The 27,087-nt window shown below is 35.8% G+C and overlaps 2 protein-coding genes across 12 annotated transcripts in view; both read right to left on the bottom strand.

Annotated features, from left to right (window-relative positions):
* The window catches only part of TTC21B (tetratricopeptide repeat domain 21B), a 42,474-nt gene extending 26,531 nt beyond the window's left edge, over positions 1 to 15,943 (bottom strand). For 5 of the 7 annotated variants that reach the window (XR_006164554.1, XM_042784137.1, XM_042784135.1 and 2 more), the window contains exons 1-13: positions 15,892 to 15,943; positions 15,538 to 15,667; positions 14,377 to 14,487; positions 11,952 to 12,118; positions 9,549 to 9,671; positions 7,578 to 7,735; positions 7,101 to 7,185; positions 5,494 to 5,592; positions 4,701 to 4,893; positions 3,591 to 3,688; positions 2,887 to 3,087; positions 948 to 1,077; positions 341 to 498 (exon numbers count right to left, since the gene is read on the bottom strand). Coding sequence is in view for 6 of the 7 variants with exons in the window: in XM_042784137.1 (XP_042640071.1) it covers positions 341 to 498; positions 948 to 1,077; positions 2,887 to 3,087; positions 3,591 to 3,688; positions 4,701 to 4,893; positions 5,494 to 5,592; positions 7,101 to 7,185; positions 7,578 to 7,735; positions 9,549 to 9,671; positions 11,952 to 12,118; positions 14,377 to 14,487; positions 15,538 to 15,667; positions 15,892 to 15,912 (1,674 nt within the window). In the remaining variant the exon portion in view is untranslated. Of the gene's footprint in view, positions 1 to 340; positions 499 to 947; positions 1,078 to 2,886; positions 3,088 to 3,590; positions 3,689 to 4,700; positions 4,894 to 5,493; positions 5,593 to 7,100; positions 7,186 to 7,577; positions 7,736 to 9,548; positions 9,672 to 11,951; positions 12,119 to 14,376; positions 14,488 to 15,537; positions 15,794 to 15,891 lie in introns of those variants that run through there. The other 2 variants (XM_042784136.1, XM_042784140.1) reach the window with 2 other exon arrangements.
* Positions 15,944 to 18,163: 2,220 nt separating this feature from the next.
* The window catches only part of LOC104358686 (sodium channel protein type 1 subunit alpha), a 97,369-nt gene continuing 88,445 nt past the window's right edge, over positions 18,164 to 27,087 (bottom strand). For all 5 annotated transcript variants that reach the window (XM_042784348.1, XM_042784344.1, XM_042784349.1 and 2 more), the window contains exons 23-27: positions 24,606 to 24,659; positions 24,127 to 24,264; positions 22,363 to 22,467; positions 21,761 to 22,031; positions 18,164 to 21,398 (exon numbers count right to left, since the gene is read on the bottom strand). In XM_042784348.1, coding sequence (XP_042640282.1) covers positions 20,230 to 21,398; positions 21,761 to 22,031; positions 22,363 to 22,467; positions 24,127 to 24,264; positions 24,606 to 24,659 — 1,737 coding nt within the window. In that variant the 3' untranslated portion in view covers positions 18,164 to 20,229. The remainder of the gene's footprint in view (positions 21,399 to 21,760; positions 22,032 to 22,362; positions 22,468 to 24,126; positions 24,265 to 24,605; positions 24,660 to 27,087) is intronic.

Raw genomic sequence — 27,087 nt, forward strand, 5'->3', positions numbered from 1 at the left:
TTCTATGTTGGCTTTTAAAGACTGTTGCAAGGTTAGTCTGGAATAACAAATTCTGTTTATATAACATGTTTTTAATATTTATGTAAGGATTTGAGAAAAAGCTACCATTTCTCTCCTTTGTATTTCAAAACAATTTCAGTATGTTGTAATAAAGTATTAGTTTTGTCCTTATGGTCATTTCTTTGATAAATATTCAGATACCATGTTCATATAAACATCTAGATATTAAACTTGTATTGGAAGATTCATAAAAAATTCAGTTTAAAAATTATTATATACAAAAACATACAACTTCAGATGATTGACTGAATAAAATTTTTAATTCTTTTGTCCAACTCACTTCAAAATTGTAGCTTAGACAAAGTTCCAAGGATTGAGAACATAGTTTAGTATTGTTTTGAGCCAAATACACCTGGGCCATCAGTAAGTGTGCATCTGCGTAAGAAGGATTCCTCTCAAGACAGTAATGTAGATTACTATGGGCTGCTTCAATATCACCTAGTAAGTTAAAAAAGGTAAAGTGAACAAGTAGTTGATATGAAATACAGAGGTTAAATATAGAGCATTTATTAATTTTTCATCTTTTTTTTTTTAATAAATGTGAGCATTTATTGAATAAAGTCATATATGAAGTATTTTGTGGCTATGAAATGAAATCAAAACCATGCCAAATGTAAGATATTTTCTCATTATTTAATCTGTAAATCATTCAATAAGTGATCTTTTTTGGAAGCAATAGATAAAAATACCATATTTATGTGTCTGTACAATTAAGATATGCTCATACAAATCACAGAAGAGGCAGTGCAAATGCTCTTCACTTAGCTGTAATGCAGTGTTCTGCAGTGAAATAAAAATATTCACTATGATTTAAAAGTGTGAAATTGATATTTTTATATTAAAGAAACTAGAGAAGTGGATAGCTAACCATCCATATAAACTATTACCTGACAAGTATTTCACTTTTGCAAGTAAAAAGACGGCTTGTTGAAGACCAGGCACTGTTTTTACCACAGTTTCAAGAACAGAAGCACAGTGCTTGAGAAGTGGTGAAGGGGACTGCCCAGGACTTGCAGGCTAAGAGTAAAAAACACAAAAAACAAAAAAGAACACTCCAGTTAACAGGTTTTGGACTTTGATTTCATTTCAAGTCTGAGCTTCACTTTAAACTCAAATGAGCAATAGCAAAGCACTGTTGTTTTCTTCAGCCCAAAAGCTGTCATTATGAAGAAACATAAAAATATGTTTTAAATTTAAGTGTGTAATTTCTTGATATCAGCAGGAAGACAAGACAGCCTCATGGACTTCAAGGATAATAAAACACTTCAGACCTGATGTAAGCTGAAGAGTCAGTCCATAAACATTTGGCAACATACTCTGAATTACCACGCCAACTCATCCAACACAACAGCAACATGAACTAAATTTCAAGAGAGCTGAAGTTGGAATGAATGACCAGAAGGATGGTCATTCGTTCAGAAAAGGTTCTGGTCCTGTCCCCCTACCCTCACTCGACCCCACAGAACACAGCCATACTGCTAGCAACAAACTGAAAACAGTAGCTGAGAAATAGGTACTTTCATGTAAACTGCTACTACAATGTACCTACCACATTTTAGTTGCTCATTATCAGAAACGTTGTTCACTTCCCTCTATTACTTTAGCTAGTTGCTGTTATATATAAAACAGATAAAGGCAACCTAAAGCTCCTTCTGTTCACAGCTAACATTTCCACAGGACCCATGCCCCGTGGAAGCAGCAATCCACTATCAAACTGGAAGCCTCCATCACCTGGCTAAGCTCCTCACTTTCTAATACCACAAATTCCTTTTACAATAAAGGGATAAAAAAACTTCAGAAAAAGCCTATATTTTCTTTTACAAGCCTTTCTACAGACAATAGTTCAGGAAAAACAGTTTTAATTTCAAATTAAAAGCCATCATTGACATTAAGTACTTCTGGAATATATCCCAGGGAAATCTTCTCACAAGACTCTACCTCATAGAATGACATTTCTTATTTATCTCCATCTGTGACATGAAATTGTCATTGCTACTGATGTTTCAGACTTTCAAACATTACCATTTCATTACAGATGGTGGGACAGATCATAACAATGGAAAACTTGTTTGCCTGTTAGATGTTAAAACTATATAAAAACAAATATCTACCGGATGGTTCTATAATTAGACTAGAAATCTGCTAATGACAGAATAACAAAAGTTAGCTCCCAGCGATTTCAGAAGAATAATTTATTTAAGGAAGACACAATTTAAAGAAACTTTAAATGTGCTTCTCTGGCTTTAGAGATGTCAAATTCCTGTTCAATTTATTAAGTTCTGTATGTTTTTGTTGCCAAAACAAGCATAAGCAAATTCAGTCAGAAAATTAGACAACTAAGTGAAATTTTTCTTTGAAATTAGTAATAATAGAAAGTAGTATTCCACTTACTTTTACCAACACAAAAAAGAAATTGAAAAGAAGAAAAAACATACGTATATTGAAAACATATCCTTAGCTGACAAAAATATTTCAAGAATAGGATTGTCAGCATGAGTATCCTGGTTTCATACTGAGATAGCTCTATTCACTGTATTGCTACAGTTTCCTAATCAAAAGAGATACTAAAACAATATAAATGCACACACAGAGTGCAATAAATAAATATCCCAAATTACTGCAACTTGCTCACTTCACAAAAGGTTTATTTTCATAGTTATTTTGCTTAAGTAGTGGTATAGTATCTTAAAAGACACTTTTACTTCAAATACATGGACATTTTAAGAGAGAAAATTTTCTGAATTTTTGTTTCATGATTAACTGATCTCAAAATGAAATCCAAGAATAATTTCCATTTTCTGACAGATGTGATCTACAGCTGCTTACCTGTGCTGGGCAAAAAATAAGATATTCTTTAATGATTTCTAGCAAGAAATCAGGGTTTAGTTTTTCAAAATATTCCACACCAAGAGGAAAACCATGCAAAGATGAAAAATGAGTATCCAGAACATCATTCAGTAAGGCAATAACTTCTTCTTGTCTCTTATGTTTTTTCATAGCCAGGACTGCACGCAAGAAAGATAATTCCTGCAAAAAAAAAAGAAATAAAACATTATCTATATTCCAGATATGTTCGTCTGTTACTTATACTATACATAACTATTATGTTAGTTATTTTTTTCTTTACATTTAGAGATACTGTAAGACATTTAGTATGTTCAGTGTAAATGACACTGAAATTATTATATAAATGCTTTCCTTTATATGTGCAAGAAGCTCTACATTATTCTGAGCACAAAATGCTGAAAATAATTAATATCACTTCTCTCCTGACATCTCAAACCTATCTTCAGAGATAAAGCACTGCAGGAAGGCTGTGATTATTTTGCTCTGTAAGCAAACAGCCTTATGTTGCAAAGTTAGGCAACATATTAATTTAGATTGATAGCAAGAAAAACTGAAATTTAGATTTAATGGTACCCCATTAAGAACACTGTGTTCAAGTGACTAAAATATAGAACATTAAGTAGCTAGTTGACCACAATTCAGATTGTAATCAAAGTATTTTAACAAAGGAATATGTCTCCTACCCCAGATTTCCCAATGGACTGTTCAATTTCATTAAGGAATTCCAACTGCTGCTCTGCATCTTCTAACTGACCTTGTATTAGCTGACAACGTATAATACCTGCAACATATTTAAACATTTTATTGCAGATTTGTCTTCCTAGTCAAGCACATGTTTTGTTTTCCAGAATTAACTTTTTCTCTCCTCAGCCTCTTCATAAAGTGGTGATAGGAGAAGAAATAATAGATCAAGATTTCTGATAATGCAGAGTTTATGTACTTAGAAATACCTAGAATAGATGATACTTGATTGATACATTAATACATATATGCAACGATATCGACCAATTTCATGGAAAGATCTCATTCCTTATATTACAAAGTTTAAAACAGTAAATCTTCAACTGGTTCTAGACTACGCAGAGGCACCATAAAGTTTGGCTTCTAAATTCAGAACAAGTACGAGAAGAAAATTAAATGGAAAATACCGCACACATCCCCAACATACACACAAACAAATTTTCTGTACTGTTTGAAGTTTCAGACTAGAAGGTGATGGCATAGTCAAGGATAAAAATGCAGGGGAAAAATCTCTGAAGCAAGTATGCCATATTTACTCTCCATCTTCTTGACAGCAATTGGACTTTATCAAAAGTAATTTTTTTTATCAAAGAACATAACATGTACATCAAAAGTATCAGATGTTTTGACCTGATTATGTTTTTCAATCTAATTTAGACAAATATGTAACCATGGACAGCCTGTTCTATTGACTGCTCTTGAATTTTTATTTTTTGTAGTGCCTAAGAGTTCTCTATAGTTCTTAGGCACCACAGAAATAAAATAATAATAATAAAAAGATACAGCCACATCTCTGTCCTTACCATTACTTTGAGAGTTCTAATTTAAAAGAGTAAAGTTTCACTTTTCACAAGGAAGACCAAAATATATATCCAGTGAGGAGAAACTGTTGCTATAAGGAAGACAACACAACATGAATGAGTATTACTGCCCAATGATCCTGCTGTAATAGTTCTACATTTTCCTAGTAGCAATAGTAGGGAAACTTGATCAAAAAAGCATTGTCTGTGTCTTAAGACCAGTAAAAACCATAAGAAAGTGTAAAACCTTACCAGTTAGTGCAGAAACACTTGTTTCATCAAGTGTCATAGCAGTCTTGTACCATTTTAAAGCTTCTTTCACTTTCCCTTGTAAAATCATTTGGTAGCCAAGTTCAGTAGCAAATTCTGCATTATCAGATGCCAAACCAAATGCTCTTTCAACTAAGGTTTGTGTATGTTGAAGGATGAGCTGGTTCCGGCCACACTAATGGTAAAAATAATCTTTAAACCTTAAATTTTTATTATTTTTCAGATTCACTTAGAAAAACACATTGAAAATTGTTGTAGCAGTTAAGACCACAACACCTCATATAAGACTAATATAACGTGTAGTAATTCTAAAAAAATTGTGACATTCAAGTGTGCTGGAGGCAAACATATATATACAATACCATACAATAAGGAATAGTTGATAGTTGGTTTGAGTGCTTCCTTAAAATGATTTTGATACATACAAAGATTAAAGAAACCTTCAGTTTCAAGACTTTGTGATTAACCTTGTCACTTTCTTACACTAAGAATGTAGTTGGTGGATATCTGCGTCTATTTCCATTGGAAACCTGTTTCTCATTTAAAAGCAAGCAGTAGAAACATTTTGTGAATGTCATGGCTTAAGCATTGTAATTCATACTGAGCGTTAAACTTTAAAAATGTAGTTACTAAAGGCTATAAAATGTAATCTATTTCAATTGTCTGCAATCTTCTACTTTTCAGTAGACATTTAGCATATGTCTACCAGAAAACAAAACAAAACCCAGGAAATATATAGATAGTTGTATGCTGCTTAAGAACAAAGCATACTCACTGTTCTACTGAAAGCTAACGCCATTTTCCAGAAGAGCTGCGAATTACATGCCTCTAACCTGTCCAGTGCCTTTATTAGGTCTCCCAGTCTTACCGAAGCCTTGGAGAAAAAGGAATAACACAATAAGTAATAGAAAGAATGAATAGATTAGGACAATTGAGCAGTTTTCACTAAAAGCTAGTCACACATTTTACTGTGCAATAATATCTTGAAATTTAAACTCAGAACTTTTCAGGACTAGGAATTAGATTTATTTTTGAATTCCTAGAAAAATGCTTTGGACTTGTAAAGTGACAATAAAGTAGATCCTGTGTCCTCTATACATGCTCTAAAAAAAGTGAAAGACTTGAGCTGAATCTGACATAACTGAAGAATCCCATAAAGCAAGATAGTCTGAGGAATCTGATCTGTGAATCTTGTTCGGGTTTCCGTGTGATACAGACACACATGCTCAAAACCAAAGCACTTCCAGGTGCTCAGACTTTTAACATCAGAGTTTCTCAAACCACCTAAGGTACTTTTGACATTTCTGGGGTTACAATAATAAGGTACATGGGGTTTTTTTAATATGATTTTAGATGTAGACATTTGAATCATATTTAAATCTCACCAGGTTTTCTATTTTTTTCCTAGACATGGGTCTTAGTCAAATGTGACATTTTACCCCACAATCTTTTGTTTACACCCTACTATGTCTAACAAGTTTCATTTCTGTATGGCTTTACTGAATTGGAGTCTGCATTTGTTACTGTTTCTCTGTATTTCCTATGATTTTTGCAATAAATAAAACTGTGTTAAACAAATTAAAACACCTTTTCCTCTAGAACTTGAAAAAACCTACAAAACATTGAAAACTTTACATTTTTTGCTAAATCTCCACTTAACTTATACCAGCATTTCTGCATAATGAGAAAAATATATTTAAAACTATTTAATGATTTTTCATAACCATTTAGATACTGTATTTTAAAATTTATTGAAAAATGGCACAAGCATCATATGTACAAAATGCATGCATATATCCCTATGCAGAAAAGGATCTTGAGAGTAGATGGAAAATTTAAAGAGAATTCTTAGAGCTGAAAAAACCCCAGTAATTGTAAAAAAGGGTCCACAAAACACAGGTTATACAACCTAACATCACAGACTGTTGTTAAGTGACAGTGACCCCCTTCCAAAAATTTATCACTACTAGACCTCATTATTTCCCTTATTTCAATGAATAAAATACTTAAAATGAATGGAATATTATAATAACTTAGGAATTTATCAAAAGATCATTTAAACAATAAAAGATTGCTTTGATGATTAAAATCAACATGATTCAATTAACTGTCTAGAGGAGACCTCTGTTTGGCTTGATTTCTGTTCTCTGGAAAGATGGAGGTGAAAGATTCTATGTCCCTTGGCATCCAGAAAACACCTCAACAATGAGCCAGAGCAGCCACTTGAGTCAGAACAGTCGAATATACCTCTTCCTGCAGGTAAGTAGTGTAGCACAGGACCAGACAAAGCATATGAGGAGAAGACCTAAGGAAGATAGTGCATGTGGCATCTAGTCCCTATGAAGGCTGTGTTATGCTCAGTCTGCTAATAAAAAGACTCACCTCAGATATATTTCCTTCCCTGCACAGATAATGCAGGGCCTCCATTCTTACGGCTTCTAAATTGAGGGCATCTTTCTGCAATAGCCTAAAGTCAAACAAAAGGTGAATGTAAAGAAACCAAAACAAAGCCTTTGCTCATTCATCTATTTTATCATAAAAGGGGAATAAAATAATTAGTATTGCACATTAAGTCACAGCTCTCAACTGAAAGCACAGCTTTGTTACTGCATGCCTATCTCACAAAAGCTCCTTGTCCATCCAAAATGGATTCACATATTGATATAGTATCCTCACAGAATTGCAAGGCTGGGTTCTAATAAAACTTAATTTAGTTCTAATGTATTTTTTAAAACAACTGATTTAATTAATTAAAATTCATTAAAAATGAATGGGAACCTATCTACTTTTGTTTCAAATTGTTCTTCCAGTGTTAACATGGCTCGAACACAATTAGTGGTGTGCTACTTCATACTCAACCTATGTGCTGTTTCAACTGCCTGCTCCCAGTCCTGCAAGGCTAGTTGTAGCTTCATTTTCTTTATGAAAGCAGGAATGAAGTTTGGAAAGTTTGCAATTATCTGGTTCACAGTTTCCAGAGCTCCTGAATAATTCTGTCGGACCTCAAAATACTGTGCCTAATGAAAGGAAGAGAAGTCACATCAAAAGCCTGTACACTCATGTAGGTGAGAAGATTCAGATGTTCTTTCATACAGAAACCAGAAAAAAAGAGCCAGTGAGGAAAAATATTTCTTTAAGTAATAGTTTTACTTCAGCATCAACCACAGAGAATTTGATCAAATGGCAAGAGATGATGTGTAAAGCCTGGTGCGTGGTAAGCACTCTTTAACAAAAGTAATGGCAGCGTTTACAAGTTACTAGTCAGTTACAAGCAAGAAAAAGACAGAGAGATGTAGCGGAAGAGTTAAATTGTCTTATTAGGTTTCAAATTACTTTCTATAAGCACCTTACAATTTTAGGATATTGAACACAACCCATAGATTAAATATTTTTTCAAGCCCTGAGGTATGCGCCATCTAAAACCCCACACTCAGTAGGTCACTGATATTGTTGCCATCTATTTTGCTTTGATGCTTAAAATTTACTTGCCATTTTCCAGGTGACTGTGTGCATGCCATTTGATTTCATATTTTTGAAACAGAAATGGTGCAATCATAGTACTTTGAGAGTTAATTTCTTGCACCATAGCAAGATAGCTGTCTGTCTAAAATCCAACTGCAGTAACTAAATTTGAGATATACAGGTAATTGAACTCCACAGCCCCCATACAGCCAAGCTCACACGCCTACCCAAATACCATGGTGCAGTCTCCTGAACTGTAGTCTTATTTTCACTGAACAATTTTTTTCTGTATTTAGCTTTAGAATATGAAACAAACATTAATGAGCAACAATATCTCTGATATAAGTGATATCTCTGAACCAGCAAAATGTGTAAAGAAAACAATTCATGCCTCTCCCTTAATGAAATATAATCAAAACAAACACTTAAAACAGACTCCTGATGATTAAAAAAGAGTGTTAACGGTGTTCATAGATATCACACTACAGTGTTTAACTACTACTTTTTGCCACAGCACACAGCAATTCTGTAATGTGGATAGGTGTCTTGTGCAAATAGGAAGAGATCACACATATTTTTACATTTTCTGGTAATCTGAAACCTCATATCTTACATATAAATACATGAATAAAAAGTTTTTCTTGTGTACATAGTAAAAACATAACCTCAATATACATTTAGCCTCACTGCATTTAATCTATACCTTAATTTTTTACATTGGTGTCTAATGGACCCTAAAGTATCATCTAGTAGCTAATTTTATTCCAAGGAAAAAAAAAAAGAAAAAAGCACATTTTAATATATTTAAAAGAAATACAGACATACAGAAAGAAACAGTTACAAGCTCCAGTTCATAAAAAAAAAAAAGGTGGAAAATTTTATTTAGTGAAGCAATATCCCACTGCAGCAATGTTTGATACTAAAGAAATGTAATATTATAACAAGAACGCCCCGAAAATTCATAATTATGTAACAGACACAGTGTATCATTACTGCAACCCAAGCATGTCCCTCTGTCTTAATCTACGAAGACAGTGGGAAGTCTTATGAACCTCAGCTACTTGTTAAAATTAACTATAAACTATTTAAAACGGGCTGCCTACCACAGGAAACAGAAGTGTCAGTATATTTTTACTGTGTTAGTAATCAGTTTGTGTGATAACTGTATTATATTCCTTAAACAATTTCATAAATCAATTCAGACTTAATTTCTGCTAAAGCCTAGTCCTTTCCTCTGAACAAAATGAGTAAGACTGAGCTGTGTTTCTACTCCTTGGACAAGCTCCAAGAGTAGATAACTCTTCTCAGCATGTCTCTACAAGACTTTTATGACATTTAGGAATTGTTAAAATCATGAAGTAAACTTACTTTACCAAGCAAAGCAAAAACATCATTGCCTTCCTGCAGTGCTTCATCGAAGTACTTCACAGCTTTTTTAATGTGAGTTTCTTTCCCACAGGTGAGATCAAGCCATGCTTTCAAAATCAATCCCTATAAACAAAACATAAATTGGAATTCTTCACTAAGTAGTTAAAAAAGTACACTAGATACAGTAGTAAGTAGAAATAACCTAAGAATAACATATGACTCAAAGTATCTATTTTTACTATTTAAAATACATATTTGAAATTATAACCAGTCTATAGCATAACCTAAAATATTAGTAATTCTTTCCATCACTGCATTAATCAAATAGTATACCTACTTATAGGATTAAAAAAACCCCAAACTGCAGTGGCACTGCATTAGTCCAGCATGCTCAACTGACAGAAAAAACCCTTGCAGAAATGATCACATAAAACAGTAAGGTCATTTTCTGCAAACATTTCTCCAGAATGCTGTCTTCAGATTTTGTTTATGAGACACTGAGAAACATATGGTGTGCTGAAAAAAAAGAGAAATTTGCTTTTTGTTCTGCTGTCTGATGAAAAAGAAAATCCTGTGTGCAGAGGGCAAAGATGCAACATTTCCCAAATCCCCAACAGTATTATGTATATACACATATATGTAAAAAAAAAAAAGCACTCAGAACTTTTAAAATGTGAAATGTGTCTTTCCATTAAAGGAATTATTACTTGTAATTGAAGAATTTTATTTTTCTTCTGTGTTCCAGACATTTAATTATGGCTTAAGTAAATAAAATCTATTCTGAAGTGCTGGATTATTTAACCAAATTATAATTGTCATCAAAACAAGAATCTAAACTATAAAATATCACTAGCTCTTTTGTAACATAAAATTAAGGAAGTGAGTCACATATTTAAAATTCAAAACTTAGTAGTTGCTAACTAACTAAAAACTTAGTAATTGCTAACAATCAGGGTCATGATTTTATTATGCAACAGAAACTGGCTGAAATTCATATACTCAAGCACTGAAAATAATGGGAAGTATTTTACTTCTATATATAGAGTACATAAAGTATCTTATCAAAACAAACTGCATATACTGAGCAAATCATATTTCACTAAGTTCAAGCACCCCTAACCACCTCTCAAAAAATCTGAAGTACACATAACTTTGTATTGTCAAACTAGGAAAAGGGTTAAGCATAAGTGAACTTCAAAAAAAATAAAACTACGTGTCATATATATATAAAGGGTAATGCACATTTCTATGTATGTACATGACCCTCTGTAAAAAAAAAAAAATAATAATTATTTGAAAGCCATTAAATACTTCATCTGTAAATATTTCCTACTAAGTGACATTCCCAAATAGTATCTCTTAAAAGCAAGAACAAGCAAACAAAACCCAATGACTGTGGTTTCAACAAGCAGTGTCATAAATACTGCTATTTTACCAAAATGGCATATCCTGAGTATTTTTAGAAATTAATGTATTAATGCTTTGTGATGTCCTTAATTACTTCTTTAGTAAAAATTAGCCAGTAATTAAAAATAGCTACCAATTTTAACTAATAACCAGTGATAGTTCATAGCCTAAGCCATTACTTAAATTCATAATGTAATTTCAGAAATTAATATTTAGAATAGTTGCAGATTTCCAACTCACATAATATCATATAAACCATAAAAATGCAGAATACAAATTGAGAAATGTAGTGAACCACACAGAGGAACAATTTAGAAACATTTGTGTTTAATACTATTGTCATAAGAAAACATTTATGCACTCAGTTTTAACAGCTCTGCCTTGAAGATGTCCGAATACAAAAAAAAAATTTTTTTTTGTTTTTTCTCTCCTTGAATTGAAGCTGATACCTCCTATTTAAAAAAAATCACAGAAAGTTTTCACAAACTTGTTAAAGATTTTAGTGAATTTTGACGTCTGTGTATAAATGCAGAAGACATTGCTACATACAGCACTTACACAGATTTTAAAATAAATTACATTCAGTAAAACCCTAGGCAAATTTTGCCTTTAACCACCTCTGAAAATGTAAATCCTTGATCCTCTGGACATTGAGTCTTCAGATTCAAAACAGATGTCTCCTTCTCCTGAGACCATCACACTTAGTTTTTTGCTAGGATTTATGATGCTCAGTATCAAGTAGCAAAATTGGCATAACTACATATTATTTCCATTGGTCAATGAAGAACTCTAATTTATTAAGTGAAAACAAATACTAAGCAGACAAAAAAATCATTATCGGAATTCTACCTGGCCCTGTCAAATGAATTTATGACATTAAGGAAGTATTAGTACACAAATCAAAGGAAACCTCCAAATAGCATTGATGCAGTAAGTCTAACTTCACGGTATACATGGTCCTATTACTGCTTTACATAGGGGAAAAAAAAAAGTTACCTCTTTACCACCACCAGAAACTTTGATTGTTCTATCAACATATTCACGGGCTTTGTCCTCGCGGCCAAGATGCCACAAAAATAAGCCAGCAAAGTACAGAGCTTGCTGTCCTGCTGTTTTACGTTGCTCCTTCATTTTTGCATCCAAGTCTAGAATAGCATCTCGGTCTGAAAAGGTTTTGTTCAGAGCTTTTGTTGATAGCGTCTCAAAATATTACAGAAGAGCAGCACATAAGACAAGGGCTTCCAAAGCAAACATGGCTTTCTGTATCACATATTGACAAAAACACATAGGCAATCCCTCACAACTGAAAATATTAAACAGTTACCGATGTAAAAGAAGAGTGTTCCCATCAACACGGTCATTTATGCAAGAACCCCACTATTTGTTAAACCTTAGATTTGTAGCTGAGACTTCTGCCAGATAAATGGCAACTTGACAATAAGGTTCATATTTATACCACTGTCTGGCAAATAAGTAAAGAGTTAATTGTAGAGCAGCCACAAAATGCTGAACACAAGGCAATTTAACTCCAGAATCCCTGGAAAACACATGATGCGTTTCTTAAGAAAATGAGCTTTAGTGTTAAATCCTCATTGTTACTGTCAGTTGCTCTCAGCAGGTTAATCCTGCACAGAAATTTCATTTGGTGTGTGGGACTTACTGCCAAATACTTTCTTTTGCCCACATTGATTTCTGGTCATTTTTAAGGAGCCATTGAAATTACATGTCCAACTCTTACTGCCATGAATTTCTCAGAGTCTTGAAATGCACAATAATTTTGCTGCCCTACCATATTAATCCTCAGGGGCTCAAATAAGAGTGATGTCCTTAGTCAGAGCTGTTTCACATCATATTGCTTAACAAAATTGTCAGGAACAGTTATAAAACTGCAGAATCAGTAAGATAGCAGGGCAAGACTTTTATGACAACTGTTTGCCTGATAAACAAACTGTGGTTTTGAGAATATAATTCTTAGCAAAACAACCCTAGTTTTCAGATTGGGGTAAGGAATACCAACACTCACAAAATTCTTTTCTGCATTTGTAAGGTCAGGAATGTTTGGTTTGTGTATGCATGGCAGGAGTTTTTGGTAGTGGGGGAAGGGGCTACAGCAGTGGCCCCTGTGAGAAGCTCCTCAAAGCTCCCCCAGCTCCAAGTCAGGCCCAACTCTTCACCAACACCAAGCCAATTAGCAATGGTGGCTGTGTCTCTGTGATAACATATTTAAGAAAGGGAACCTGAGAGGAGGAGCAGGAGTTGTGAGGGAGACACCTGTGCAAACACCAAGGTCAGTAGAAGGAAGAAGAGGAGGAGAAAGAATGGGAGAGTGGGGGGGAAGTGCACCAGAGCAGAGACTCCCCTGCAGCCCACGGTGTGACAGCAGGCTGCCCCCCTGCAGCCCACAGAGGACACCACGCCAGAGCAGGTGCCTGCTCCTGAAGAAGGCCAGGCCTCTGTGGGGAGCCCCTGCTGTTGTAGTCTGGTGCTGGGAGGACCATGACACATGGGAGGGACATACGCTGGAGCACGTCAGGAAGAGCTACAGCCTGTGGGAAGGACTCGCATCAAACAAAGTTCATGGAGCACTGTGTCCTGTGAAAGGGACCCTGTGCTAGAGCAGGGAGAAAGTGTGAGGAGTCCTCCCCCTGAGGAGGAACAGTAGAAACTATCAGTGAGGAACTGACCGCAACCCCCGTTCCCTGCCCCTCTGTGCTGCTGGGGGAGGAGGTAGAGAAATCAGGAGCAAAGCTGAACCTGTGAAGAAGGGAAGGGCGGGGGAAAGGTGTGATTATACTTCTCACTGTACTGATCTGGTGGTGGTGCTTGAATTAAACTGATAATTCTTTTTTCTTCCCCTAAGGAGTTTGTCTTTTGCTTGTGACCATAATGGGTGAATCATCCCTCCTTGTCCTTATCTCAATTCCCAAGATCTCTGTTTTACTTTCTCCTTCCCAGTCCTGATGAGGAAGGAGTGAATGAGCAGCTGTGTGGTGCTCAGTTGCCCTCTGGGCTCAAACCACAACAGGGCAATGGGAAGGACAGAAATGGCATGACTTTAATGACTTCTTAAATGGCAGTTCTGCTCAAAAGTACCAATATCAGTCAAGAGTGAACAACAATCACAAGAAGCTTGATTAAATTTATGTTTTTTCCCCCCCATATATTTTTCATCATGGTAGGTAAGTCAGATTTATTTTTTTTTTAGTGTTTTATTTTAACATTCAGTCTTACTCTTCACAGTTTGGTGTTCTCATATTTTTGTTTATAATATTGATAAGTGTCACTCAATTCAATACTAGATACTATGTCAAATGCAAAGATGGAGTATACCTTCTGAAATTAGGCAGAATTAGTCTACAGCTCTCAGATTTTCACACACAGTTGTTTAAAACATGAAGCTGTATTGTCTTAATGAGTGTACCTGGATTAGGGCTCTTTTTATGGGCATAAATCAGAGCCATCATTGTACAAAGTGACACCTCCTGTTTGTTTTTAATAGCCTCCAACTGTCGAATACCCTCTTGGACGTCACCTAGTGAAAACAAGCACAGAATAGGTTATAACATTTTTCAAGACAGAGAATATCAGCAGCAAATATCAATCTCACTTAAGTTTTTCCCTCTATTTTTTCTTCTGTGTTTTTGATAACACTTTCTTCATATTTTCCTTCATTATTCACACATCCATTTTCACTTGTTTGTGAATTCAATTTTTTTTCAGACACGGGAAAGAAAAAAGCATCTCAGTGCAGAGAACTTGAAAGAAGTTATGTGCTAGTTCTGCCAACTGCCATAAAGATGAAAATCGTGATCTTTATTATTTCATTTACACAGGGGATTGAGCAGTTCTTTTTTCTCCTGTTTCTTTATATAGCCAGGATTCTTGATTCTTTTGAGTGAATCTTTTGGACATTAATATCTTGAAAAATAGGAACATGTGACAGTAAAACAAAAAGTCAGGGATTTTGGGAAAAGGTATACCACCTCAAAGTCTTTTTAATCCTTCTTAGCCTCCTGCCACAGCCCTCCCCCACTTTGTGTTACTTGTTAGTATTCTGTAACATCCTTGAAATATGATTTTAGCTAAACAAACTTCTCAGAACAGTTTAAGGCACACAAAGATCCTCCTAATAGATATTTGCTGTCAGTTTCTCTGAGGCAGATAGACAGAAAGTTAGATGCAGCTGCACTGAAGGCAAGAGATATTAGCTGGAACAAGCAAATTTATTTTTCTGATACAACACAATGGGCATTTGAGCAGGGCTCAAATTCCCTCTAGGGAACCCATTTACCTGACCCATACTCATATAAACATTAGACAAAAAAAAAAAAAGTACTCATTATTTCTCACTTTAGCACTATGCGGTCTTGATCAGTTTCACTGTGGGGGAATGGGAGGAAGGAGGTGATAGATCATGAAACACTGGTAAACTTCCCACATGGAAAACATTCAGACTCCGTAACATTGCTTGCTTTCTGTGTAGCAGACTAAAGACTGAATTTTGTGACGCAAGGAAGACCAGCGTTTTGGGAGGGCTGCGGAGGACCAGGACGCGACGACCAGGCCCCCTGCCCCGCGTTACCTGCCCTCAGGGCGCCGTAGGCCCGGTAGAAAAGGAACACCGGGTCGCTGCCCAGCCGCCCCAGCGCCTCATCCGCCGCAGCCCGGACATGCTGGAAGTAGCCCTCTTGGCAGTAATAATTGAGCAGGGCCTGCGGGAGAGGAGGACTCGGTTCACTCGTGAAAACGCTTCACCCCGAGAACGCAAGAGACCGCGCCGCCAGGGCCCGTCTGGCCAATCGGCCTCCTGCCCCAGGCTCCACTGCACCCTCCTGCGGCTCGCCACCCGCCCGCCCGCCCGCCCTCCCTCCCTCCCTCCCTTCCTCCCGCTCGCTCGCTCGCTCGCTCGCCGGCCCCAGGGCCGGCCAGCGCCCACCTGCTGCACCTCAGCCTCCATCGCTGCTACCCGTCACCGCGGAAGACGCCTCCGGAAGGGCTGGGAAAACCCGTCAGCACGCTGCCATTGGCTGGCTAGCAGGAGCGCCCGCTGCCATTGGCTTGAAGGGAAAAGAGGCGGGAGAGACGCCGGGATTTCTCTGGCGTCCTATTGGGCTCTCGGGAGATGGAGGCGGGACCACCCGCCGAGAGGTCCCCTACCATTGGCTACGAGGAGGAGGGGGAGGGATTTGAACACAGCTTGGTGGGCGGTGCCGGGGGCGGGCGTTGCGGCCGGCTGTCTGTCAGGGGCGCTCGCGCCGGCCAGGCTGCTGCTGCCCGCGTGCTGATCGGAAAGCCTTGGGAGTCTGCTTATTTTCTTGCTTTTTTGGCTGGACATACGACTAAGTGGCCCGTACTCCATATGTTTCATAAAGTATCTCAATACCGAGCACTGCAAGTTATTGTGAAGCTCCTCTGTAGAAATGAAATAGCAATGGGGTAAAATCAAATACACAAAGTTATGGGTTTTTTTTTTTGTTTTTTTTTTTTTTTTTTTTTTTTTCTCTATTTCCTCCTAGGCAATTACAGAGTTGCAAAGACTAGTAAAATTCAGGTTTTTCCCAGGAGGTGAAAGCATCTTCAGTCATCATTTCTAAACACCAAAACCAATCGTTACTAAATAACAGTCCTTTAGAATGGTTGTGTTGCCTGTCCAACATGAAAACCATCAATAAAGCCCTTTAGTACAAGGAGGTGAATCCACCTTGCACTGAATTAGTAGGTGAAGCAGATTCTTCTAGCGGAAAGCTCCCAGAGTAAGCTTTCCTAAAAAATTAATCACACATGGCGCTACTCCATTACAGACTTCTCATCCACAGTGTCAGGAAGGGGCCAAAGAAGTAATAAAATGTAAGCATATCTGTTTTTTCTTGTTGGCCAGGATGACCCTTAAAATTTCCTGTTGTGTTTAAGTGATGCTCTACTTGTTCTGAAGTAACATTTTGGCTCCTGTAACATTGAAAACCTAAAATAGGCATAAGAAACAAATTTTTTTTTGGTATGTGGCCATGACCTGCGATCTGCAGTGACAGTGGCATACTCTTAATTTATCTGAAAACTATTCCCTCAAGAAAAGCAAAGTTTAAAAACCTGTGTAAAGAATATTAAAAAATATTATTCAATTTACTACCTTATTTTTAAATCAGTCTATTATTTCTGTCAATTTATGGATAATTTACATATTTTCGAAGGCAACCATTTGAGACATATTTTGTCTACATATTAGTCTGAAATACTTACCTTTTCATTTTGATACTTGCAATTTTCTATCAAAGTTTTAGACTTTTTATTCATAATGGATTTCAGGACCATTTGAAGGAGAAACATTTTCCTCCATTGAAAGTTTTGTGATGAATTTCAGGGAACATGCTATGAAATTTTATTTCTGCATTAGCAACTGAGCAAGCATACAGAATACAATTGCTCATAGACTGGATTTATACTAAGCTCAGTATCCATCTATGAGTGTGTTCATTGTAATTCGTAGGGGGATGCAGAATAAAATTACGTAAGCATACAATATGAACATATTCAGAAATTCACTGAAGCAATGGAGAAAGAATAACCAACAGGCCCACTTTCCAGCTGCATTTTTACATTTTTCCATTTTCCACAAATGATAGCTTCTAGGAACATGGTGCTTCCAGTGAGATCCTTAAAAATTCCTGAGAAAAAAAACAATGATTATTCACTGACACTGATGCTGATACTGATTCACCTTTTTCAGAAATACACTTGAGTATGAGATGTTCTGTAGCTTATTTGTGAATAGTAACTAGCAAGAATAAACTGGTTCCCATAATCCAAGTTGGGGAACATCATTTATTTAATACTATTTTCAATCCTCATTTTCTCTTTGTAAACTCATGAATGCTCAGTTCTCATTCCTGTAAATGCTCTGAGCCTCCTGGGACACACACAGGACAGCTCTGGTATTTGATCATTGAGTACCCCACTGCATGGAGCTGCTGCGTGAACTCCTTAAATTACTCAGGGCACTACTATCGATACATGCAGAATCATCATGCTCAGTGTCTAACATTCATTGAATGAGAAATTTCTAATTGGCAACCAGCTAATAAGTCCCAAGGGTTTGCTTATGTGTAAGAACAGTATGGCTGGCTGCAAAGGTTTTCAGTATCCTTTCATTCTGTGGTTTTAGAAGCATTCCTTTTTTGTATTAATGTCAGAAAATAAAGACAGAAGGAACATACAATAAAAAATGTAATCTTTATTATTTTGGCGCATTATTAATGTTCTTTAGCATCAGCTAGGGTAATAGTAGCATTTTCCTGCATGCAGTTCACTAATACAGTATTAGTCAATAATTTAAATAAAAGTAATCTATAATTAATTTTCCTGTGTAAGAAACATAAAATGTCCAGATGTGTTGGATTATACAATTTTGCTACTTTCTCCTTGTGAAAAAATATTGTGGACCGAAGATAACACTTAAAACTGTTCTAGCACAGCATGAATAAAAAAAAAAATGGCTGAGTTAATATGAGAAAAGATTAAGGATTCTGTGAAAGAAAGGTTGTATCTGGAAACTTATGATGCAGGCACTGCTTAGACATTCAATTTGAACTTTACACCATTTCCCAACTGCAAAAGACCTTAGATTTTTAGAAGCAAATAATGAACTTATATTGCAGAAAGTATTGACACATCTGCAAATATTGTAAAAAGTAAGAACCTACAGCTATCCATTCTCTTAGTTATATCTTGTTCTCTGGAGTTCTTGTGTGAAAAAGTGCTATGGACAGAAAGTAACAAAAATGGTGTGACATCAACCTGAAGATAAAATTCAGTTCTTGTTTTATGTACATAATGCTGAAAAAGAAAGTAAAATGATTTTTACAGTATTTATATTTGCTTATAAAATTCTAATATTATTTTCAACAGGTTTAGTAGTTTTCAACATGTCTGTACAATTTGGATATACACTATATGCTTTTCACTGAAAATTCAAAAACATAAAACAAATAAGCTCCTAAATAGCTGCAAAATATTGCTTAATGGTATGGAGGAATGAGGTCTTGAGTAGTTTATTTCACTTAGCTCCAATGTATGGCTTTCCATATTTAAGAATCCTGGACAGTCAAAGGAACAGCAGCATAGGCAATATAAACATGCACCAATAGCATCCAAACTATCTATAATGGTAGATAATACCTAATTTTACCTGTTGAACGCTTGCACACTACACTTATTGTGGTACATATTTGATGCAATAAATGTGCTAAGGTCATTATCTGTTTGCTCAAACATGCACCACAGGTTAAAAATTACTATTTACAGAGCAGAGGGCTTTTCATTAACACGTACAACATCAACCTTACTGAGAGCTGAAGATGGCTAAACAATACTGCAGGATAAAGCAGAACTACTTTATAAAGGGCTCTTTTTGATCAATTTGGAGGGCTGAGGCAGATTCATTTAGTATTTGTATGCAGAAACACATTTGACAAAGACAAAATCTGTGACTCCAGACCTAGAAAGAAATTTCTGCTTTATGAAACTCTGGTCTGTGCAAAAAATAATCCATCTCTACTGTTCTTGTGTTATAAGGGACTTCACAGGCATACCAAGAATACCAATACATTAATTAAGCACCTCAGAATCTGTCATTACTTTCCAGAAACACTGTGCTAAAAAAATCTGTTGTTCTTTGTGACTTAATTTTATTTTCATGCATGATCTGTAAGTGCAGCATGCCTTCATGCAAATCATTTCTGTGTGTATATTAGTCATATAGTAGAACACCTGGCCCTTGTACCTGTAAAGGCATACTTAATACTCTTCCCCAACTGAAGCCCCATTTACAAAAATAGTCACATATAATAAACAATGTATGAATAAAAATAAGATGAATCCACCAACATAGATTTTGTAAAAATATGATGTATGTGGCAGTTGAAATGTGAACAGTGGATACAGTTACCATATTGTTTTATGCTAAACACACAAATACTTGGTTTGCACCCCTTTAACTGGTCCCTACAGTCTGAATAGCCATTTTTTCTCTCCTCTTCAGCAGTGTCAGCTGGTAGTGAGAACAGTAACCTCATGTCAAGGTTGTTTCCTCATATCACAGTCACAATCACTGACAAGGGATCACTGTCTTTTAATAGGCACTGACCTTTAATGTACAGTATATTTGTAAAAATTGTCAGTTTGGCATAGACCTCCAGCAGGAGTCCTGTTGACACAAACACATGATCCTTATTGGCTATGAACTATTTTGCACAGAGATGATTTTACTTGATATTTGCTTTTATTTCTGAACATCTTTATCTTCCTTTTCATGTTTTTCTTTGACTGGCCTTGTTACACGCTCGTAAGAAGGTGGACAAACTGCTGTTGATGCGGTTATATCAGTTTTCTCTGTAAATGAGTTTTCATTTAACTTGTCAATAAGGATTTCATCTCTCATGCCCTGACCAGCCCCTCCTTCAGTTTTGTTTTTGTTATAGATAAAGGAAGCTTGTTTTACTGTTCGTTTTAAAAGGTGACGTCTATAAGCCCGTTGAATAATGACAGCAGATACTTCCTCCTGTTTTCTTTTTAATGTGGTTGTAATTGGTTCGTAGGAGGCTTTAGAAGGATTGGATGCCATAAACCGATCTTCCATCTGTATTCTGAGGGCATCCATCTCCCCACTTTCCCCCAAAACACGCTTTGTGAAAGCAAACAAGATGTCAAGGCAGTGAATTCTGTCACCGCTTACCATGGGCAGATCCATTGCAATAAGCTGGACTTTGTTTGGCTTGGGTAGATGAAGAGGAGGCTCAAGTGCTGCTGCAAAATCAGACAATTTCTCAAATTCCATAAATTGTGTTGCATCAGGATCAAATTTTTCCCAGACTTCATAGAACATCTCAAAGTCATCCTCGCTCAAGGGCTCGGCACTTTCTTCAGTAGCAACACCAAAGTTCTCCAAAATCACAGCAATGTACATGTTCACCACTACCAGAAATGATATGATAATGTAGCTGACAAAGAAGAAAATCCCAACAGAAGGGTTGCCACAGTCACCTTTCACAGAGCTCCCCGGATGAGCTTTGTTAGGGTCACAGTCTGGCTCCCCACTGTTAAGAATTGGGGCTAGCAAACCGTCCCAGCCAGCAGATGTGGTAATTTGAAATAAGCAGATCATGCTGTTGCCAAATGTTTCAAAGTTGAACATGTCATCTATACCAGCTTCCCTCTTAACATAGGCAAAGTTGGACATGCCAAATATCGCATAGATAAACATGACCAGGAACAGCAGCAGGCCAATGTTGAACAAAGCAGGAAGAGACATCATCAAAGCAAAAAGCAGAGTGCGGATTCCCTTAGCGCCTTTAATGAGACGCAGGATTCGACCGATCCTGGCAAGTCGGATGACTCTGAATAGTGTGGGGGATACAAAATACTTCTCAATCATCTCAGCTAAGAACATACCTAAACCAGAAAAAAACAAAATCAAGATGTTTTACCACTTAATCTCCATATCATAGTAGAAATTTAGAAAAATAGTTTTACAATTGGTGGTTCTATGTAGCAATTAAAGATATTCTGTAGATTCCACTTGCATAATTTCTGTTATACCGGTTATACTTAAGATTTTGTGGTGGAATATATGTTGAATGATTGTAACAGTTTTGATGGTTGGATTAGGTAAATTATTAGATAAAATGAAAAGTTGCATGACTGACAGACTTGTAAGACTTGTAAGGGCAAAAGCCAATCATGTAGTTCTAGTTGAATCAAAGTTCTCTTTATATTCATTTTACCCTATTTTCAGTTTAATAAACAAGACTTACCTACTATTGAGAGAATCACAACTACAAAATCAAAAATGTTCCACCCTATAGTGAAATAGTAATGACGAAGTGAAATTAATTTCAGGACACATTCTCCAGTGAAAAGGACAATGAACACCAGGTTTATCCAGTATAAGATATTTTCCATTTCTTCGCTCTGGTCATCAGTTTCTACCATCATGGTAACCATGTTGAGACAAATAAGTATCATGATGCTGATATCAAATACTTGCTGTGTCACAAAATCAAAGACCATGCCTTGGAATTTGTTCTGAGGAGAAAAGAAATAAAAAAAGAAACATCCAATGCAAATGGTAATTGTTTTTCTTTTCCTGTTAGAAGAGAATAGAAAAATATATGCAGTAAGGCCTACAAGACTTCAGTAAAAATGTAACTAGTGATCTTAAGTAGAGTAGTCAAATTAAAGTTAAAATGGTTGCAAGGGAAAAATAATTTTTGTTACTGTTTCCATTTTCCATTTTTGCTGACTGATATACTAGTTAATGAAAATCTTCATCTGGGCATATTTCTGCTTTCTATACAACAAAAAGCCTGAGCTGTTCATAAATAGCTATTGGTCTGATGTATAGAAATAATTTTACCCCTGGTCTTGGTATAGGTTTTTGTGGTTTCTTGGATCCCAGCTTCTTCATTGCATTGTAGTACTTCTTCTGCTCTTCTGTCATAAATATGTCTTGACCTCCAAAGTAAAGACATGAAATCAAAACTGGTTATAATCACATTTATATGCAGTGTTGAAAAAAACTCCGAAACAGAAATGTGATTTATTCATTTATTTCATGAAAATCAAGAAGACTGAATTGGGAAAAATCTCTTCACTATCAAATTCAGATGTCTGCAGTCTAAGTAAGCATTTAGGCCAGAAGTTGTCTGGACACCCAGTATTGCATCTCACCAAAAACATAATGCAGCATTTTTCTAGTTATTTTCCTCGAACTCCAAGAAGTCCTTTTCAGTACTTCTTTGCTTTTATAGGAAGAAATTCAATAAACAGCATCTGAGATATGCTCAGATAGTCTCGGCTGCTCAGTATTGTCACTTCTGAACTGTGATTTTAGTGAAACAAAGGAAGCAAAGTCAGGTTTTCAGTACATTAATGTGTTAGTGCTTTAGGTGTTTTGGATTTAATATGAGAGTAATGTTGATAACACACTGATGTTTTCAGCTGTTGCTAAGTAGTGTTTATACTAAGTTAAGGACTTTCAGCTTCTCATGCTCTGCCAGCAAGAAGGTTGGAGTGGCACAAGAAATTGGGAGGGGACATGCCCAGGACAGCTGACCCAAACTGGCCAAAGGAATATTCCATACCATATGACATCATGCTCAATACATAAACTGGGGGAAAGGCTGACCAGGGACCGCTGCTTGGGAACTCACTGGACAGTGATTGGTGAGTGGTGAACAATCGCTTTGTGCATCAGTTGTTTTATATATTCTAACTATTTAATTATTATAATTATAATGTATTATTATTATTACTATTATTATTTTTTCATTCATTTTCTGTCCTAATAAACTGTCTTTATCTCAACCCACTTTTTTTTTTTTTTTTTTTTCCAATCCTTTTCCTCATACTTGGGTGAGGGGGATTGAGCAAGTGTCTGTGTGGTGCTTAGTTGCTGGCTAGGGTTAAACCATGACAAGGCCTCTAGCATGTACAGTAAGGTGAAATTAAGCAAGTAATTCATAGCTGCTTTTGTCCTTTAGCTTTCATTACCTTCTCTATTTACAGAAAATTATTTTAAAGATGAGCATCTGATGCTCAGACCATCTATACCAGTGAGATTATCTACATTTGCACTATGAAACAATAAAAAAACAGGCCCCGACATAGTTACAAACCATTCCAGTTCTGTATAGTTTCAGATTGTTCAGTACCACAAACCAGAATTTGAATACTTGGGATCATTAAAACAGCATCTGTAATAGTGTGATGAAATAACGCTTTAGTTTTTGTAACCAGGTAGCTCTTTGTGTGTGTGTGTGCTGATAGAATCACTACAAATCAAGAAGAAAAAAAATCAAGAAATTAGGAGTGATTTAATGTAGAGGCCTAAATAAGGGGTTTGATCATGTAAAGAGATTTCATCAGGTTTAGGCATGGAAAAAGCAGATGACTCCAGGAAGACTAAGCTGTACATTGAAAATGGAAGGGTCTGTCCCATTCACTACAATGTAAAATCTTACAGTGTTAATGCATACTACACCTTGGTAAGATATTATATTCTAGTATACTTAGGCTTTTCAATTTTGAACAAACATTGAGTGTACATTCCATATATCATGCACCTTCAAAATTGCAACATTTTAGAATATCTTTAGAAGTGAAGTGAAACAATACTTATCTTCTTTTTTTGCTGATTGAAGTTATCTATAATGACACCAATGAACAGGTTCAGGGTGAAAAAAGACCCAAAAATGATAAAGATGACAAAATACAAATACATGTACAGATTGTCTTCATACTTGGGTTGGTCTAATATCTAAGGGAAAAAAAAAAAAAAGTGAAATATCATTACTAAGATTTCATGTGAAAATTTCAACTGAACAAGTGGTGACCTTGGGGATAATGTCCTTTATATTTTGTGTTTGGACTATACTCCTGTTGCTCGTGTCAATGTATTTGGTCCATTCCATCTATTACTGACAGCATCTGGCAGTTTGCATTCAGTTTTCCACAATTTGTTACAGCAGATTCCCATATTAGTTAATTTAATTTTGCTTCATTCTACTGTATGGGTATTAATTGCTTTTGGAAGATCTATAAATACACACTTGTTGATAGACCTCAAGAAAACAAGATAATTTAAATTATTATACTTACATCTCTTGAGTCAATAGCTGCATACATAATATCCATCCAGCCTTTAAATGTAGCCTGCAAACAGTACACATATATTTAAGCATAGAGCTTGAAGACAACTCATATAATTATTTCCAGCAACTGAGCACAGGACCAGGAATAATTAGCATAATATGAGTTTTCTAGATAATTTTGTCACTTGGCTTTCTTCATGGCTGCTCATCGGATACACTGCTGTGTATCCCTCTATGTTGTCTCTATATGAACATTTTAAGCACTAAGTGTAATTAACTTATTTCTAATTAATTATCACAAATGCTAGAATGCAGTATCATTTTATTGGACTAAATGTTCAACAGATCATGTCAACTGCAAAGGCTATGTACAGCTGAGAAATAGCCTTATGTAACTGAGTTGCCACCAATGAAGACTGATGTGTAGTCCCTCCTCCTCAAATCAGTCAGAAAGGTGGCAAAGGGAACTAAAAATCTGATCAGCTCAGAAAAAGGTATTCTCCTATTAATCAGAATTTGTATTTTTCTCTACTTTCTATACTTTGAAAGACTTTACCTGATTTAGTAGTTCTATTTTCAATATATTGTGTTGTGTTTTACAGAGACTAGATCCTTCACATATGTTCTGAGATGAACAAATGAGAAGATGGTGTGTCCTATATGCATCAAAGACTTAGTATGCCTTATAGGTGGCAGCATTTAGTGAACTTTTATAGATATTTCCTCTGCCCAAAATATGTGAATTTTTATATTTGACAGTGAGGTATAGATTTTTTAATCTGAGTGTTCAAAACAGAAAGTAATTTTCTCTGTTGTAGCAATTAGTTCTCTTTTGACTAGGTAACATCTCCAAGTAGAAATAACTCAGTTTTTAATCCATTTGTGCCCAGAATAAAACAAAGAAGTGAGATAGTTCTCTGTCATTTAATCCTTATAATTTTGCTAAACAAGGCTGCAGATCATTGGTTCCTTCATATTCCTTGCCATAGAGACCAGTCACAGAAACAAGTCGGAACACTCTTCATCCACGGTTATTGCTGTATCTCCATTATCTTGAGGTTTCATTTCTAGTGGAGGTTTCAAAAAGGCTTTGCTTATGCAGCATACGAAGCAGCTGGCATCATCCTGAAGTGAACTTAAAATGAGAAGGATTTATTTTCTTAAGGGAAAAGAGGTCCCTTACACTTCTGAATCAGTGGAATACTAAAAAAAAGTATGATTATCCTAAGATAGAAATCCAGTATGCAACAACTTTGACATCTTGGGGCCAACACAGAAAATACGAAGTTCAGGCAACTTACAGTATGATGATGAAATCAAAGTGTAGTATCAGAGGACCAATAAATCAACAATAAATCTGAAACAAGGATAAGTCTCAGCTGAAGAATTTAAAGTCCTTGTAGAATATTTGGACTGAAAGATATCAGCTTTATTTATGTAATTCCTAATATATGTTTAACCTGTTCTCAAAGAATTTTAATGATGGACTCTCCACAGCCTTATAAAAAATATTTATCCCAGCACTTGTCTTTTATTTTTTCCTAATATCTAAATCCTTCTGTTGCCATTTAAGACTGTCACTTGTCATAATCATTACATATCTGAAGAACAGAGTACTAACCATCCTTTGTGCAGCACCTTTCACTTCTTTGCAAAATGATTGTTGAGGCCTTTCTTCTTTAGGCTGTGACCACTGTTCCTTTGACCTTGCCATGTAGATATTCTTTTCTAGAACTCTGATCATTCTCATTGTCTTCCTCTGAGCTCTATTCCACTAATTTATCTCTTGAAATGGTAACCAAAACTGGACTCAGTATTTCAGCTGAGCTCTTACAAGGTCTAAATAGGGCATGATGATTAGTTCGTGTCTTACAGGCGCTACTTTTGTTTCAGTCTTGGCACATTATTTGTATTTTTTGGAATGTCATAACTTAGGTTGAAATCATCACTTCAACCTGAAACACTAAATGCAAATAATGGGCATACTTTTACATCAGAAGGGTGATGCAAATGATGAAGTGGCTCTTCTGCAAAGTGTGTGCTGTTGCCTCAGGTTCAGACACATGATGATCCTTGCATAACACTCCAGGAAAAGTGAGATTATTGTTTTTTGTAAATTTATTGGTGTAGCCTAGACTAACTAGAGTGAACGGAAAAAAAACAGACTTATTTTAAAATACTAAGCTTCACCATTATCAGTAAAGTACTCCATTATATACAGAGAGTACCTTTTAGCTAGCACTAGGAAAAAGAACTGAAGAACTGAGCTGTTGTATGCTTATTATTATTATTAAAAAGGCAACTTGAAAAGAGTGTGGGGTTGGAAAAATGTAAATATAACACATTATATCTAACTATCTTGCAGTTCAAAATATCTAAAGTAAAATGTGCATTTTCCACAATGATATTCACAAAACCGTAAGATATTACCATTACTGAAGAAATGAAGAAAAAATATAATCACAAAACATAATAAAAATTAAGTAATT

This window comes from Tyto alba, unplaced genomic scaffold, assembly GCF_018691265.1.
Source record: "Tyto alba isolate M040663 unplaced genomic scaffold, T.alba_DEE_v4.0 Super-Scaffold_7, whole genome shotgun sequence".
In the NCBI taxonomy this organism is placed as follows: Eukaryota; Metazoa; Chordata; class Aves; order Strigiformes; family Tytonidae; genus Tyto; species Tyto alba.